General features: G+C 37.9%; 1 protein-coding gene across 1 annotated transcript in view; it reads left to right on the top strand.

Annotated features, from left to right (window-relative positions):
* Positions 1 to 17,055, top strand: part of ANO3 (anoctamin 3) — a 229,858-nt gene that overhangs the window by 93,405 nt on the left and 119,398 nt on the right. The window contains exons 9-11 of the mRNA XM_072619308.1: positions 688 to 743; positions 7,684 to 7,805; positions 13,227 to 13,361. Of these exons, the coding sequence (XP_072475409.1) occupies positions 688 to 743; positions 7,684 to 7,805; positions 13,227 to 13,361 (313 nt within the window). The remainder of the gene's footprint in view (positions 1 to 687; positions 744 to 7,683; positions 7,806 to 13,226; positions 13,362 to 17,055) is intronic.

The raw sequence follows: 17,055 nt of genomic DNA, 5'->3' as shown, positions 1-17,055 counted from the left end.
GCTGGGACTCTAAGGTTATTTGTTATTGTTGTGTTCATCTTTTGTTTTCAAAGAGGACCATGACATCAGAGAAATGATGACATGACTTGCACTTGACTTTCTTTTGAGTGAGGAAGCACTGTGCAGGGTCACCAACCTCACTCTCTCTTCCTGAGCCACCTAGGTCCAGTGGCCTGATATTCATCAGGAAGACTGGAGATGGCCCAGAATGCAATTAATTCATAAGATAAAGGAGGGCATTCTCAGTTTTAAAAAAGCACAATGAAAACTAAGACAAGGAAATGGGAAAGTATGAAAAAGGATTAATCGAGACAAGGAGAAAATCAACTTTAGTGGCAGCCCAGAGTATTTAATGGGTGAGACCATGGGCTGATACTAAGAAAGGTAAGTTGGCTATTAAAAATATAGGACAGGATATTTCCTGACCCAATGTGATCAAATGTATTAGCCCTTCATGTCTCACTGTTAATGATGTCAATATCATGACCATGCTGAATCGCCTTCATTGCCATTGTCTTTTATCAACTTAACAAAAATTGTTTGGATTATTTTAAGATTTGCATGGAGCTGTGCCCTAAGAATAAACCCCCATCCCTCCACTGCCCCTTCCCATGCTCGGATGTGCATATTCATCGACTTATGGAAGTCTTCGAGTTGGTACATTGACTGACTTTCTTCTCTGCCCAGGTATCAATAAACTCTTGAACAATGGCACATATGAGGCATCCTTTCCTCCTCATGAGGTAACTTCAAATTCCATGTTATTATTTTTAAAAACTGAATGATTTAGTGACAAAAAGAATCCAAGAATGTAAAATATGCATTTATATGTGGCAGCTTATGTTCCCATCCTATGGCAAAACTTTGACATAGAGTGAACGTTTTGAAAGAAGTGGTCATAGTAGTTAGTTAACCTGGTACTTTGGCTCACAAGATTTTTTGTTTATTTAGCTATAAAATCTGATTTGTTCTGATCTTTGATCAAGGTAAGTCAATAAAGATTCATTAAGTATCTTTCAGGGGTGGAGCACTCGATGCGAGGGATGCAAAGGTGGAAAAAAGAAATAACACCTTGCCCTCAAGAGATAAGACATTCATAAGTAAGGAAGATGTGGGCAGTAGGGAGTCATTGAAGGAGTTTGAGCTGAGACTTAGCATAGTCATATATTTGCATAAAGATACAGCTAGAAGCAAAATGGAGGATGGATTGGAGGAAGGAGAGACTTGAGATTGGCCAAATGGACAAGAGAATATTGCTGTATGCAAGGAGGTGAAGTATTTATCTGTATGGCTTTCTTTCTCATATATTATATAGTAGATATATTAATATTATATAAAACATGGTATCATAACATATAGCACATGTACTATATATAGTATGTATTATGTGTGTACTATATATGTATGCATATGGTATGTATATATGTATTATTTCTATGCATATTGTGTACATATACATAAACATGCCAATTCAAATGCTAAATCACATGTGATTTCTTCAGGAAGAAATTCAAATATTCACTGAACGAATACGGGTTGATTATCAGGTTCAGGAAGGGGTGTTACTGTTTTGGGAAGGGGACACAGGGTAATGACTGAATGTACAAAAGTTACAAAGTTAGTGGAGATTTACTAAATTTCTTTTACATGAAAGTCTCTGTGCTCAATGTTGAGGATACAAATGGCAAAATAAAAAACAAACAAACAAACAAGCAACAAAAAAACCAAATCCCTGCTGTCCAGGAATTTCCATTGGGGGGCGGGGAGGGTAGACACAGCTAAATAAATACATGGCCATTTGAACAGGAAAAAAAGACAGCTGTGGAGAATAGGGATAATTGTACAAATAAGAACCATTTCATAATAAAACATCTGAAGGTAAAGTCACCCAGCAGTATTTATTTATATAAGCTGTAATGAGGTGAACACAAAGGAGAAGACAGACATAGGGAAAGGCTCTTGGATTAGAGAAAAAGAACACATGAAGTGAGACTCAACAGAATAAGAATCTTGATTCCTGTCAAATTCGAGAAACTTTTTGTTGAAAATCTTTTGAAAATCTTGATTCCATTTTCCTTCCATTATGAAAATAAATGAATTTTTTATTTGATCATTGCAACAACACAGATTCTCAGGGCCATCATTCTCAATAGTAGTATCAGTAGCGGAGAGAAAATGCATAGCAAGGGTAGGAATGTTTCCACTCCACACACACAGTGACATACACAGTTCACAACAGTACCAAACTCTCTGCCCTTATTAGCCTATGCATGAACTGCATATGTCATGATGGATTCTCACTAAGGTGTTGGAACCTCAGAGAATGATTACACTTGACTCTTGTGGGAGTTTGATAGACTAGAGGGACCTGAATTAGTTACAGATAATCAGAAAACTGCCTTTGATGAGAAATGAGCCCCAAGACTCCATCTAAAGAATTAATCTGGCAACAGTCTTCTAAGACAATTTCCTTCCCAGTTGGAAAATAACAGACTAACACCCAACAGGCAAACCTATTTTTTTTTACATCAATAGTCCCATAGTCATATCACGTTTTTATAAATCATGGAACGCAATCTCTGAGGAAACACCAAAACGGCTGACATAAAGCCCAGTGGAAAGAAGCATGACTGTGACTTATAATCAGTGATGAGGTTGTGGTTTTTTCCACCTCCAGTTCAACAAGGTAGTTGGAGATGTGAAGCCCTCCAGTCTTCCAGTCCATTGCTAAGATACAGTGATAAACTGTGGAAAAAATACGAAACTGATGCCATGGATATTTTTAATCCAACTCTTGGGCTACATGCTAATATTTTAGAACTTGAAGTAACCTTGTAGCCCAACCACTTCAGTTTCCAAATGAGTGTTCAGAGATTGATGCATATTTGCCAGTGCCATGTGGCTGATTGGTTTCAAGTCCTTGTCTCCTGCTTCCTTCCTCCTTGTAAACAATTCCTTGTCTCCCCAACCAAAAAGATAAAAAGCTCACATGATCTCTCTGTCCCTACTATCTATCATCTTTTACCTCTCTCCTGTTCTGGCCAACTTTAAAAAGTACATCTATAATAGATGCTACCACTGCCTATCATCTCCCTCTCTTCTTAACTTCTTGCAGTCTGACTTCCAACCTCGTTATTCAGTTCAAACTGCTCTGTTCCATGTTACTGATGTTTTTTTAACTGCCGAATCTCATGACCTTTTCTCAGTCCTCATCTTACTTGACCTCCCTGTAGGCTCTGATACAGTCTATCACCCTCTTCTCCTTGATCTTATCTTCTCTCTAGTTTCTCATGAAACATCTACTTCTCCTCACATCTATCTGATGGCTGCTTCTCAGTCTTCTTTACTAGATCTTTGTCCATATCACAGATTAAGCATGGGGGTCCCCCAAGGCTCTGTTCTAGACTATCTTCTCTCTCTGATATCATCACTGCCCATGGTTTTAATTATCATCTATAAGCAGAGGCCTCTCAGATCTCCCAGTTCACCTCTGACCTCTTGCCTGACCTCCAGTGTCATGTCTCCAACTACCATGCTGTACCTGTTGAACTAGATAAACTAGATGTAAATTTCTTAAACTCATCCCTTCCAAACATGTTATATTTTTCCCCAAAACCTTCTCCTCTTCCTAACTCCTCCATTTTTCACATCACCACCATCCTCCCTGTTACCAGGATACCAACCTAGGTGCCACAGTTTACTCCCTACTCTCTCATTTCCTCAATATCCAATCATTTTTTCAAGTCCTATCATTTCTACCTTTGTGACATCTCCTAAATACACCCCCTTCTCTTCTCTGATACTACTACTGCCTCCTGTAGGCAATCATCTTTTCACACTCAGCCTGTTGTAGCAGCATGCTGGGGCATTGGCTTGTCTCACGTCTTTCCCCACTTTACTCTATGCTCCACTTAGCTCTCAAATTAATCATCCTAAAACACAGGTCTGATCGTATCACTCACCTATTCAATTAACTTCACTGGCTCTCAATTACTTCCAGGCTCAAATATGAGATTATCTGTTTGATTTCTAAAGCCCAATACAACCTGGTCTCCCTTCTACCTTTCCAGTTTCCTTGCATCTTACTCTTTGGCATGTACTCTAAGGTCCAGTGACATTGGCCTCCTTGCCTATTACTCAAATAAGACTCTCCACCTCCTTACTGGGGCCATTTTCACTGGCTGTTTATAACGTCTAGAACTCTCCTTCTTCTCATCTCTACATTTTGTCTTCCCTGGCTTCTTTTCAAGTCTGGACTTAAGTCTCATCTTCTGCAAAAAGCTTTCCCCAGGTCCTTCTTAATCTTAGTATTTTCCCTCTGAGATAACCACCAATTTATCCTAGACATTTCTAATTTACACAGTTATTTTAATGTTGTCTTCACCTTTAGATTGGGAGCTCCTCAAGGGCAGGGAACAACCTTCTGCATTTCTTTGTATGCCCAGCACTTAGCACATCACCTGGCACATAGTAAGGAGCTACTTATTAAATGCTTGTGCTTTATATGTATATGTGTATACAATATTGTAATGGCAAGTAAAATAAGGATCTTCTGATGTTTTTGTTTGAGTATAATCAAGGGCCTGATCGAATCTTGCCTTTATCAGTCAAGAGGCTTTACTAGGACTAAAGTACAAAAACAAGTAACCCCTGGAAAGTCGTTTTCCTTTTATGAATGCAGATCTAAGAACCTATGATAGCAGCTTCCCCCTCCCCACCTCCGTTGTATGTTGGAGTGCTTACTGATACAAATATACACATGCATATACACATACACACACAAACATACATATGTACATATATAGATAGTCATGTATAGAGATAGATATACATACAGATATACATACATACGCATTTCCACCCCCACAAAATAAATACATAAATCCAAGATACTTTGAGAATGGAAGGCACAGAAGGGTTCCAATGTACATTGGTCCATGGGGCACCCACAGGGACAAAAGCATGACTCTTTAGTACATTGAAGTATTGGTGCTCAAGCAAAACCAGGTTCAATTAGAGATGGATAAGGAGGTAAATGGAGAATTTTGTGGAACTTCTAAGAGGCTCTCCTGGGCACTTAGAAAAGCTTTAAAACCTGATGTCTGCTCTCTAATTTATTTCTCAAATGTCACTTGAAACACATGACTTTTCTTTTCATCACCACAAGGCTTATAACTAGCACTACTTAAGTACATCAGCTATGATTAGAACTCTTGTGAGTTTGGGGTTTGGTTTTTTTGCTTTGTTTAGCTTATAACCAAAATACAAGGAAAGAGAGAAAGTTTCCCAGAGTAACCAAGCAAGATATATGCATCATACACCAGACTTGGAGACAAGTCCTTTGATTCCTGGTGCTATATCTCTCTCTCTCTCTCACACACACACACACACACACACACACACACACACACACACACACACACACACACACCCCAACTGATTGAATGTGGAATTTTGTATAAGCCATTATGATTTTCAGAACTTCATTTTCTTCATCTGTATAATGAGATAGAAGTGTTAGAGCATATCTAAGTCCACTTCCAGACTGGTAGGTGACACAGTGGATAGAGTGCTGGGTCTAGAGTCAAGAGGACCTGAATTCAAATCTGGCCTCAGATACTTACTAGCTCTGTGACCCTGGGCAAGCAGCTTAACTCTATTTGCCTCAGTTTCCCCATTTGGCAAATGAGTTGGAGAAAAATCACAAACCATTCCAGTGTCCAGTGCCAAGAAAACTTCAAATGAGGTCACAGAAAGTTGGACTTGGTTGAAACAACTCAACAATAAGTTCACTTGCAAATTTAACATTCTTTGATTTTGTGTGATGTAAGTTAAAGGGAAGAGGAAGTGATGGTTTAGAGGGATGTACATACTTGCATTAATTGTCTTAAATGTAGTTAACTGATCCATGGGGAAGTGAAAGATTATGGGAAAGGAAAAGTACTGCGGAAGAAGACTGATTATGTCATGTTGTTTATAAAGGGAACCTACTTTTCCTTTACTTATAGAAATGATGCTCTGTATGGTTTTGTTACATGTACTCATGTTCCTTCTTAAAAAAAGAGAGATCAAAAAAAAGAGAGAGATCATACAGTAAGAATAGATGTTAGATGAAGTAGTCACATCTTGGTCCCCATTGGGGGGGAGCGGCTATTAGTCAAGGACAGCTGGGTTGTTATCTGTATCTCATGTGTGCCAGTAGACAGGAGAGTACAGGTGTTGTCAGGCTAGATGGAGAAATGAATGAAAAATTGATTAAGTGCTTACTATGTACCAGGCACTACCCTAAGTATTGTGGATACAGACCACCAATGAAATCCCTCCTCTCAAGGTCCTTGCACTCCAATAGATAATATGGATGGGGAGTGGTGGCCAGGGATTGTTTTGGTCAAATGGAGTGGTGACTGGGGTCATGGAACACATGATTTACATATACATTCCAAGAATGGTAGAGTTGTTTGAGTATTGTTCTTAGAGCTAGAACTGGGAAGTAAAATTGTAATGAGGGAATACACCAAAGTATGGCTGGAATGCTTCAGTAATAAGCATCCAAAAGACCATTTGTATGTCTGGAATATTTCCAAATCCATCATCTTCTCATATCTCTGGAAGTAATAGAAAAGGAAAATACACTGTTTATAAGGATTTTCAGCACAAGCATACAGAACTTGGAATTATTCCCTGTCTTAAAAACATTCTGGTTAATTGAGGTTTTACCATATTCAGTCCTATTTACAAACAGGCTAACATTTTCCCTTGAATGAGTCTACATGCTCAAAAGAAATTCTTTGAAGTGGCAGTGATCTGTCTTATCTCCAGTTCTTAGACTCCGATAAAGAAGGACACCTTACAACTAACTAATAATTATACTTGCTTTCACCCCCTATACCCCCATTACAGAGACAGCATGATGTAGTAGAATGACTATTTGAGAGCTGAGGTCAGAACACTTGGGTTTGCCTCTTGACTTTCCTGTTTACAACCTGTGTAAGTAGTTTAACCCCTCTGTGCCTTAGTTTTATCATCTGTACAAAGAAGAGTTTGCATTCAAGGACCTTTGAGGTTCCTTCTAGCTCAAGATCCATAGCCCTTTGATTTCCTGTCTTCTTTATCTGATTGGAAAGCAAGAATAGTTACACACACAAACATGTATGTGTGTGTATAATTTCCTCAAAAGTAAAATGTAAAGATCCTAGAATTCTATAAAATATGTTATTCTCCTAGATGGTTCAATGCCTTTGCATTCTCCTTATCAACTCTAATAATCTTCTAGTCTTCAAAGGTTAGAGAATCCACTGCTTCAGTATTACTGCCCAACTTTTAGGTGGAAGGTTGCAATACTTTCCCTCCACATAAATTCTTCCCACATTAAAAAAGAGTAATTTTCTTTATTTTAAAAGTCTAAGGTTCTCTAAACCTTGAATATTAAAACATATTTGACTCTAAGTGGTGTAGATCTGTCTCACAGAATTTTAAAAAGATCTTAAATTCAGACATAAAAACCAGTGAAGGGATACCTGGAAAGATAGGTTCCTGATCATTTCCTCATGTGCGCCATTTATAAAATTGTCACTAAAATGTCAAATGAGACCATTAAAAGTAGAAAAACACAGTTGTCATGTCATTGTGTTTCTCCTTTCACTCATGTGGTAGCTATCCATTCATCATTTTCTTTTTCTTTAGGGAAGCTACCAAAGCAGACACCCGATTAAAACTCATGGAGCCAAGAACCACAGACACCTGCTATATAAGCGTTGGGCCTGCTGGGGAATGTGGTATAAGTATCAACCCCTCGACTTAATCAGGTACTAACACATTTTTGAGAGAACTGCTGACTCAGACAGATAAAAATCCAGAGTCCACATCTGAGTAATTTTTGCAAATGAATGAACATTACCCTTAAACTCATACTCAAAAAGGTTCTCTGTTGAGTTTTTAAATAATAATAGAATTATCTGAGGTTTATAAAGCATTTTCAAATATTTCATTTTATCCTCACAAAAATCCAGTAAGACAGGTGCTATCGCTACCCCCATTTTACAGTTGAGGAAACTGAGGCAGACGGATGTTAAAGTGACTTTTCCGGGGATATATAACTAGTAAATATCTGAAGCCACGTTTGTACCCAGGTTTTCCTGACTAAAAGTATACCACTCAGTCTACTATGCCACTTAACTGCCTCTACAAAAGAATGTTTTCCAAATATTATTCTTATTTTGGTGGAATTCTTAGTCATTTATAGATCATAGATCTAGACCAGGAAGAGACATCAGAGGACCTCTGGTCTGACCTGTTCACATTATAGAGAAGTCCCAGGGACATTCAATAACTAAGGTCACTTTGGAAGTGAACTTCAAGGGCAAGATTTTAAACCATAGCCTTCGATGGACTAGTGGAAGGAGTACTGGGCTTGGCCAGGAACACAGCTATTCCATAGCTGGCATTGATATAGCACTCGACAATTTTCAAAATGCTTTCTATGCATGATCTCATTTGAACTGCACAATCTCATGAGGTAGGTGCTTAAGGCATTTTTTCCCCATTTTGCAGATAAGAAAACTGCGACTCAGAAAAGTTCAGTGACTTAGCTATAGTCATAAGAGTTAGTGTCACCAATGGAATTTGATCCCAGATTGTCTTGAATACAAGTTCATCACTATATTTAACACCAGGCTGCATCTCCCTTCCCCAAAACACACACACACACACACACACACACACACACACACACACACACACACACACACGCACACTGAGGTAGGTTCTCTGGATGTTTTTTTACAGGTAATGAAATATGAGATGAGTCAGAGGGAGTACAAGAGCCCTCACTGTTTTTGGTTCCAAGTACCATGGTCTGTCTATTAGAAACAGCGTTTCATTACTGTATTACCTCTGACCTTCAGGCATGTTCCTAAGAACTGCCCGCTAAGTCATAGATAGTAATCTGCTGGGAGAGGGAGTTATCAGATGAAGAGTTCCCTCGCACCACAGAAATCCCTGATCTTTCAAATATTCACTCAAATGTTTTGCAAATGAGACAATTTTCCTTAAGTAGTACCCTGCAAACTAGGAGATGAAGGAAGAAGGATGTTCTACTTTTTTTAAACAAAATTTCAAGAATATTCAGATGGCTTTTTAAAAGATTTTAATCAGATATAATTACATACTTAGGTAGATTTAATGGCAGAATATTCTAATTCAATAAGAAAATTTTAATTTCTTTCTTAAATTCTGACTTATTCATGTAAGGCTTATCTGAATTATGTAGGAATGGTAGCATATAAGAGAAGGAAGGGAGCTCCCTGGATGAGGGATAAGAGGACCTACTTTTTATCCTCAGTCTGGTACTTACCTTTATGACATGGGGCTAGTCATCGAGCAATCTCTAGGCTGTTTTCTTACTCAAAAAATGAAGGGTTTGAGTTAAATGACCCCTGTGATACTTTTGACTTTTAAATCTCTGAGCTGGTTCTTTGCATAAGTGACAAGTAGCAGAGATCCTTCCAAAGTCAATTTCTGTGATTCTGTTCCACTACAATATTCTAATATTTGACCCCCCAAAAAGTGTGTGTATGAATGTATATGTATGTATGTGAATACGTGTGTGTGTGTGTGTGTGTGTGGAGGACTAGGAGGAAGGGAAAAGAGGTAAAAGTTAGAAAAGAGAAAGTAATAAGGAAAGAGGGAGAAGAGGAGGAAGAGGAAGAAGATAATTTCTCACCATGTCGTTTTAGGGCTCCCATTTTTTTAACCTATCATCTCATGTATGAGCATAGATTATCTCAGAACTTGTAGTAAGGAGGATAAGAAAAAGGACGAGTCATGCTCAGAGTGAGGTTGGGGGTGGCTTGTGCTTCCTTAGTTCCTGAAAGTTTCTTCTTGGTATTAAGAAGATAGGGGACATCGTATTGATACATTTTTTAATTACTCCATTCTGTTTTCTTTACAAATGGGTATATGTATTTTATAAGCAATTTTCACTTTAACTTCATCTTATTACCCACCACCACCACCACAGGAATAATTTATGTATGGAAACCATGCTTTTATCAAATCAAATTTCAAACTTACTTTGAAAAAGGTAGTATTTACTTATATGAGTTTTTTCCCTGTTTTATGCTATACATAAAAGCTGGAGATTCACATCTGCTGATAAATATTCCAATTCATTTCTTTCTAAGGCAGTTATGGTTTTTTTCAGCTTTTTTTCCCATAGCAACCTTTTGGACACCCCCCCCCCCAAAAGAATACAACCTCCAAGAATCTATGGTAAAAACTGTAGATATAACATAAGTGAATTTGTATCTATATTTCCCCTTCAATATAAGGTTCCTTACTCTTTTCCCTTAATACTAAATGGAACCCCAAAATAAGGCATTTCCAAGAAACATGGATTTGATACAGGGGATCTGCTATAATACCTAGTAAAACATTGAGCCTCCGTCTTGAGAGGAGAATGTTTACTGTATGATAAAAGAATAGGCTATTGGTGGACCCATATAAATAGCCCTCAAAGGGACTTCAGAGGCCATCCAATCTAAACATTTCATTTTACAGATGAGAAAAATGAGGCTAAAAGAGGTTAAATTATTTATCCAAGGTCAACAACTATTAGGTGGTAGAACTGAGCTTGATCAAATTGCAGGCATTCTGACTTCAAATCCAGCAATTCCTTCTATGCCACCCCCACCCAACTCACATACATTCCAGGCGGTTTCCTATGAACTATGTGGTCTTTGATACTCCTTCAGTCAATCAACTAACATTTATAATGTACCTGTCACTGAGCTACATGTAGGGTCTACAGAAAAAGGCAAAAGATAGTCCCTGCTGTCAAGGAGCTCATGATCTATTAGGGGAGACAACATGAAAATACTGACATACAAGCAAGATATTTAAAGGATAAATTAAAAATAATCAACAGACAGAAGACCTTAAGATTAAGGAGGACACAAAAGACTTCTTGCAAAAGATGGGACATTGGGTAAGACCTGGAGGAAGCTGGGAAGCAGAAATAAGGAGGGGAGATAGTTCTAGGCATGAAGGACAGACAGACAAATGCCTGGAGTCAGGAGGTGGAGCATTATATGTGAGGACCATTATGGAAGCCAGTGTCACTGGATTGGAGTAATTAAAAGGGCCTAAGGTTTAACAAGTGTAACAGGTATTTGAATGGCTTTGAAAGCCAGTCTTTGACTCTTAAATTGTCTGATAGCACTTTCCTAAGAGAAATAAGAGACTGTTTGGTTTAGTTAAAAACTCTGAAGTCTGAGAGCTTAAATTTAAAACTCATCTTTTTGGCATCATACGACTTGGGTGACCTTGGACAAGTCAGTTAATCTCAGTTTCTTCAAATGCTAGATTTAGATTAGATTGTCTAATGTTCCTTCCACTTGTCTTATAAAATGATTGCGATCCTGTGAAAGTAAACTGAATGGCAATGAACTTGATAATAGGATTAACGAGGGAGATGTCTCTGAACAGAACACATAAAGGGAAAACTTGGGGACAGATGGAGAAATTAAAAAAAAGGAGAGACTGAATAAAAAGCAGCATTAAGACAATTTCCCTCCTTCTAACTGAGATCCCAGGAGGTCCTTTAAGGTCTAATGCATCTGCAGTTCAGTAACTGCAGGGATCAAATACGTGTGCTAGCGACCACATCCACAAAAGGTGACACACCAGGGAGAATTCTGGGAAGAGAGTCCTCTGGGATCCTTATTCGTGTGGGCTCTTGGGTCCTTTCTGACTGACAGCACTAACCAAAGGATCTCACCAGTTACCACCTAAAGTCATAGACTCAGGGAACCTTAGGATTACCTAGTATAACCTTCTCATTTAATAACAGAGAAAGCAAAGTCCCAGGGAGGGCAAGCAATTTTCCTGAGCTCACATAGATGTCAACAACAATCAAAGTTGGGAGTAAGACCTAGGTCTCCTGACACCCTGTCCTAGGGTTTGTTTGGTTTTTTTTTAAGAATTCAATTGACCTTGGGCTCGTTAGCAAACAAGGACAAACGGATGTGTCCTACCACACAATTACACATAATGACAACAAGAGGGAATTGAGAAGTTTTTTTTCTTTTAATTCCTCTGTGCTAAGTCATGGCTATATAAAGGATGTTGATGGGAAATGTGCAGCCTTCAAACAACAGTTTACCCTACCCAAGCAGTTTTAAGGTTAACAATTCTTTTTCTTTATAATCACTGAGTGAAATAGAACAGCAGAGAAAGCTGTTTGCCATACTCCTGGTGAGAATGATAAATTTGGACTCAACAACGCTGAGTTCAAATTCCATCTCAGACACTCACTAGTTGTATGACTCTAAAGCTGGTCACTGGACCTGCCTTAGTTTTGACATGTGTAAAATGGGAATAATAACAGCATCTTCCTCACAGGGTTGTTTCAAGGTTCAGAGGATCAAGATAAAATATGTAGAAATGATACGATAAAATAATGATAAAATGCAGAGTGTTTTTGCAGACCTCAAATGCAACATGAATGTGAACCATCAGTAACTACTTCAGCATCTCATTGTCCCAGTGAATGGAGTGCCTGTGAAGCATCTGCTTCCAGGACACACAGCTAGTAATGCGTGCAAAGATAGATTTTTTTCAACACGAAGTCCAGTGCCTTCCATTAAACCAGACTATCAAACAAAATAAAGTAATTTAATAAAATTCATTCCATCCTCACATGATATGAGGAAATGAAGAGGATTTTCTATTAATCGTCATATCTACCATTTATTATGCACCTATTGTATACCAATCTCTGTGTGCTAAGTTCTTTACAAATATTATGTCATTTGAGCTTTACAACAACCCTGAGAGGCAAGTGAGATTATAATCACCATTTTATAGATGAGGAAATGGGCAGAGAGAGGTTAAGTAATCTGCCCAAAGATATAGGTCTTAGGTCAGATTTGAACTCAGGTATCCCTGACTCTAGGTCTAGCTTTCTATCTACCATGCTACCTGTCATCATCAGCTCCATCTACAGGGTTTGTGGCTGTAGATCTGACTAAGGGTCTTGAGGACAGAGACTCCTTCACTTTTGTCTCTTTGCCTCTTCCTCCAATTTAGCGTACCTGTCACATAGCAGGCACATTAAAAATGTTTACTGACTGACCACTAGCTTCAAGTTTACCCCCTAAAATTCTAGACTTGGCACCATTAAATTTACAGCACTATTTGACAAGTTGTGTGTTTGCTCTTCTGTGCAGGCGCTATTTTGGTGAAAAGATTGGATTGTACTTTGCTTGGTTAGGCTGGTACACTGGAATGCTGATCCCTGCTGCCTTTGTGGGCTTGTTTGTTTTCCTCTATGGAGTATTTACCATGCACTCCAGTCAAGTAAGGTAAGTAGCGTGATCATTTTTTAGTGGGGATCTCTATGGTCACCATGTTCATCAGGTGACCTCATAGGATCATAGGTGTCAGGCTTTAGAGGACATTTAGTCCAATGTCTCCATTTTAAAGAGGAGAAAATTGAGGTCCACAGAGGTCAGTGACTCAGTGGAAATAGTACAAGCAGTAAGGAGCAGAACTGAGTTTGAACCTGGTTCCTCCTAGGCCAAATTCAACATTCTTCTAGAAGGACCTCAGTAGAAAGAGGCAGGAGCCCTGGATTCTATTTTCAGAGCTAATGCTAACAAATGATGTTGACCCTCCATGGACAAATGCATCTTTCAGAGACTCAGTTTCTTTAGGAGTAAATTCAGTGTAATAATGCGAATATGACCTAGCTCACAAGGTGATTATGCAAAAAGACCTTTTCCAACCTTAAGTCCGTTATGTGTGACAGCCATCATCATCATCATCACATCGTTGCTAACACCATCGTCATCCTCATCATCATCATCAATCAGCAAGCATTTATAAAATATCTCCATGTGCCAGGCTCTGTGCTGGTCATATAGGTGACAAAGATAAAGAGCAAAGAACTCCTGCATTCAAGATGCTTATATTCTATCATCTTTAGCTACCTCATCAGATTGCTCGGAAGAGGAGGTTTTATAAGTCATAATGCTATCTAGTACCACATAAAAATGAGCTACTATTATTATAATAAAAGTCAAACACTTTATAAATATAAATGGCTAGGTACATCTAAGCGCTTATTGTTATTACTATGACATCATGACTTTGTATAGATGAACCACTTGAGATGAGGCCTTTCTAGGACTTCAGTCATAAAACCCCAAACTAAAATAAACCTTCTCAAATGAACCAGAACCGTAAGAAACCAAATTCCACTCTGTGAAGAACGGTGTTCAAGCAAGCGTGTGTCTTCAAGGGGCTCCTGACATTTGAGTTGATCACACTAATGCTGAAATGAAGCTTAAATATATTCGACTCTTCATGACCCCATTTGGGGTTTTCTTGGCAAAAATACTAGAATGGTTTGCCATTTCCTTCTCCAGTACATTTTATAGATGAGCAAACTGAGACAAACAGAGCTAAGTAACATGTTCAGTTAGTAACTGTCTGAGGCCAGATTGGAACTCAGGAAGATGAGTCTTCCTTCACTACAGGCCCAGTACTCTATCCACTGTGCCATATAGCTGCCTTATACACACACACACACACACACACACACACACACACACACATATGCATATACATATATACAAATATGTGAAAATCTGTATTTATGCATAGGTACATTTGTATTGTACAAATGCATATATGTGTGTATTCCTTAAGAATCATGTATGTGTATATGGATATATAGAGAGATGTGTCTGTATGTGTGAGTATATGTGTCTATATTTATGGAGAGATACATATAGAGATATATGGATATTTATGTAGGTAAATATTTATAAAGTTTTATAGCTTTAATAGATAAAAACTGCATTAAGACTTTTGAGCACTCTGCATACACACAAGTATTAAATACACACACATATTAACATATGTATATATATATATATAAACCTACATATATATTTATATATATATGCATGCATACATGTACAGATACAGATTATAGAGAGACACAGATATATTTATGTACATATATGCAATAAGTGTATATGTGTCTGTGTATGGTACAGCCTTTTCTAGAATAGTTATAATTTTATTATTTGTTGTTTGAGAAAAATGCATGATGGAAAAAAAAACTACCTTGAATACCCTTCACAGGTTTGTGATCCAATCCTCATTTTAGAGTTGAGGAAACAGAGTCCCAAGGAGGTTGATTTCATAGGAACATAGAATCCTACACCTAGAACTGAAAGGGAATATAAAAGATATTGAGACCAGCACCCTCATTTTATAGATGAGGAAGCCAAGCACCACAGGAATAAGTAACTTTACTAGTTGACCCATGATGTAGGGGGATTTGAATTTAGGGACTTCACTCCAAATCCACTGTTCTTTTCTTTGTGGTTGTCTTTTGCTTAAATCATCACTGCATCGATACACATTTTTAAAGGAAAAGCATACATGTATAAGACATATTATACTTTCCCTTTCCAGAAGGTGTTTCCTTCTCATATGAAATTGTTCTGGAAAATGTGAACTAATGGCCACAATAACTTTGTTCAGTATCTGGACCTATTTGAGAAGCCGAGCTTGAGATCCTCCCAGTCAGAGTTTGATCTAGTCTCCTCTGTTGTCTGAGACTCAGAGAGTTCATATGACTTATCCATGGTTCCATAGCTGTTAAGCAATAAAACCAAGGCTGCAAACATGATTTGTTTTTAGGAAAATCAAAGCCCAGATAGAACCAGGCACTTTATTTTTCTTCTTTTTTTACTATTATTTTATTTATTTTCGTGCTTCACAATCACTTCCATATAATCCAAAACTTTTTTCCCCTCCCTCCCCTTCCTTCCCCCTTTCCTCCCCTCCTTCCCCCTCCTTTTGCGCTCCCTCCCCGAGGTGGTGTACAACTCTATATAGGTTCTACACATACATTCCTGCCAAATACATTTTCACCTTAGTCATGTTACATAGAAGAATTAAAATGAATAGGAGAAATCATAAAACAAACCAAAACTTAATACAAAAGAAAATGATCTGCTATATTCTGTGATTGAATTCCATAGTTCTTTCTCTGCATGTGGAAGGTATTTTGCCTTAAAAGACCACTGGGAATTTTTTTAAGTCCTTGCATTGCAATGAAGTTCTAAGTCTACCAGAAAAAATCCTCACACACTGTCGTTGTTGCTGTGTACAAAGTTCTACTGGTTCTGCTCCTTTCACTCAGCATCAGATCATATAAGTCTTTCTCGGTGTCTCTGAAGTCTTCCTGTTCATCATTTCTTATAGTACAATAATATTCCATTGCATTCATATACCACAATTTATTCAGCCATTCCCCAATTGATGGGCATTCCCTTGATTTCCTGTTTTTGGCCACTACAAAGAGTGCTGCTATAAATATTTTTGTTCATGTGGGACTCTTTCCCATTTTTATGATCTCTTGGAGATACAGTCCTAGAAGTACTATTGCTGGGTCAAAGGGTATGCACATTTTTGTAGCCCTTTGGGCATAGTTCCAAATTGCTCTCCAGAATGGTTGAATCAGCTCACAGCTCCACCAACAATGAATTAGTGTTCCAGCTGTCCCACATCTTCTCCAACATTTGTCATCTTCCTGTTTTGTCATGTTAGCCAATCTGATAGGTGGATGTGGTATCTCAGAGTTGTTTTGATTTGCATCTAATCAATAATAATTAAGAGCATTTGTTCATATGACTATAGATAGTTTTAATTTCTTCCTCTGAAAACTGCCTGTTTATATCCTTTGACCATTTATCAATTGGGGAATGACTTGTATTCTTGTACATTTGACTCAGTTCTCTATATATTTTGGAAATGAGACCTTTATCACAGACACTAATTGCAAAAAATTCTTTCCCAGTTTTCTGCTTCCCTCTTAATCTTGGTTGCATTGGCTTTGTTTATGAAAAAACTTTTCAATTTAATGTAGTCAGAATTATCCATTTTGTACTTCATATGGTTCTCTATCTCTTCTTAGGTCATAAATTTCTCCATTCTCCATAAATCTTAAAAATATACTATTTCTTGTTCCCCTAATTT

This window comes from Notamacropus eugenii, chromosome 6 (genome assembly GCF_028372415.1).
Source record: "Notamacropus eugenii isolate mMacEug1 chromosome 6, mMacEug1.pri_v2, whole genome shotgun sequence".
In the NCBI taxonomy this organism is placed as follows: Eukaryota; Metazoa; Chordata; class Mammalia; order Diprotodontia; family Macropodidae; genus Notamacropus; species Notamacropus eugenii.
This window is presented reverse-complemented; position numbering and strand designations above follow the sequence as displayed.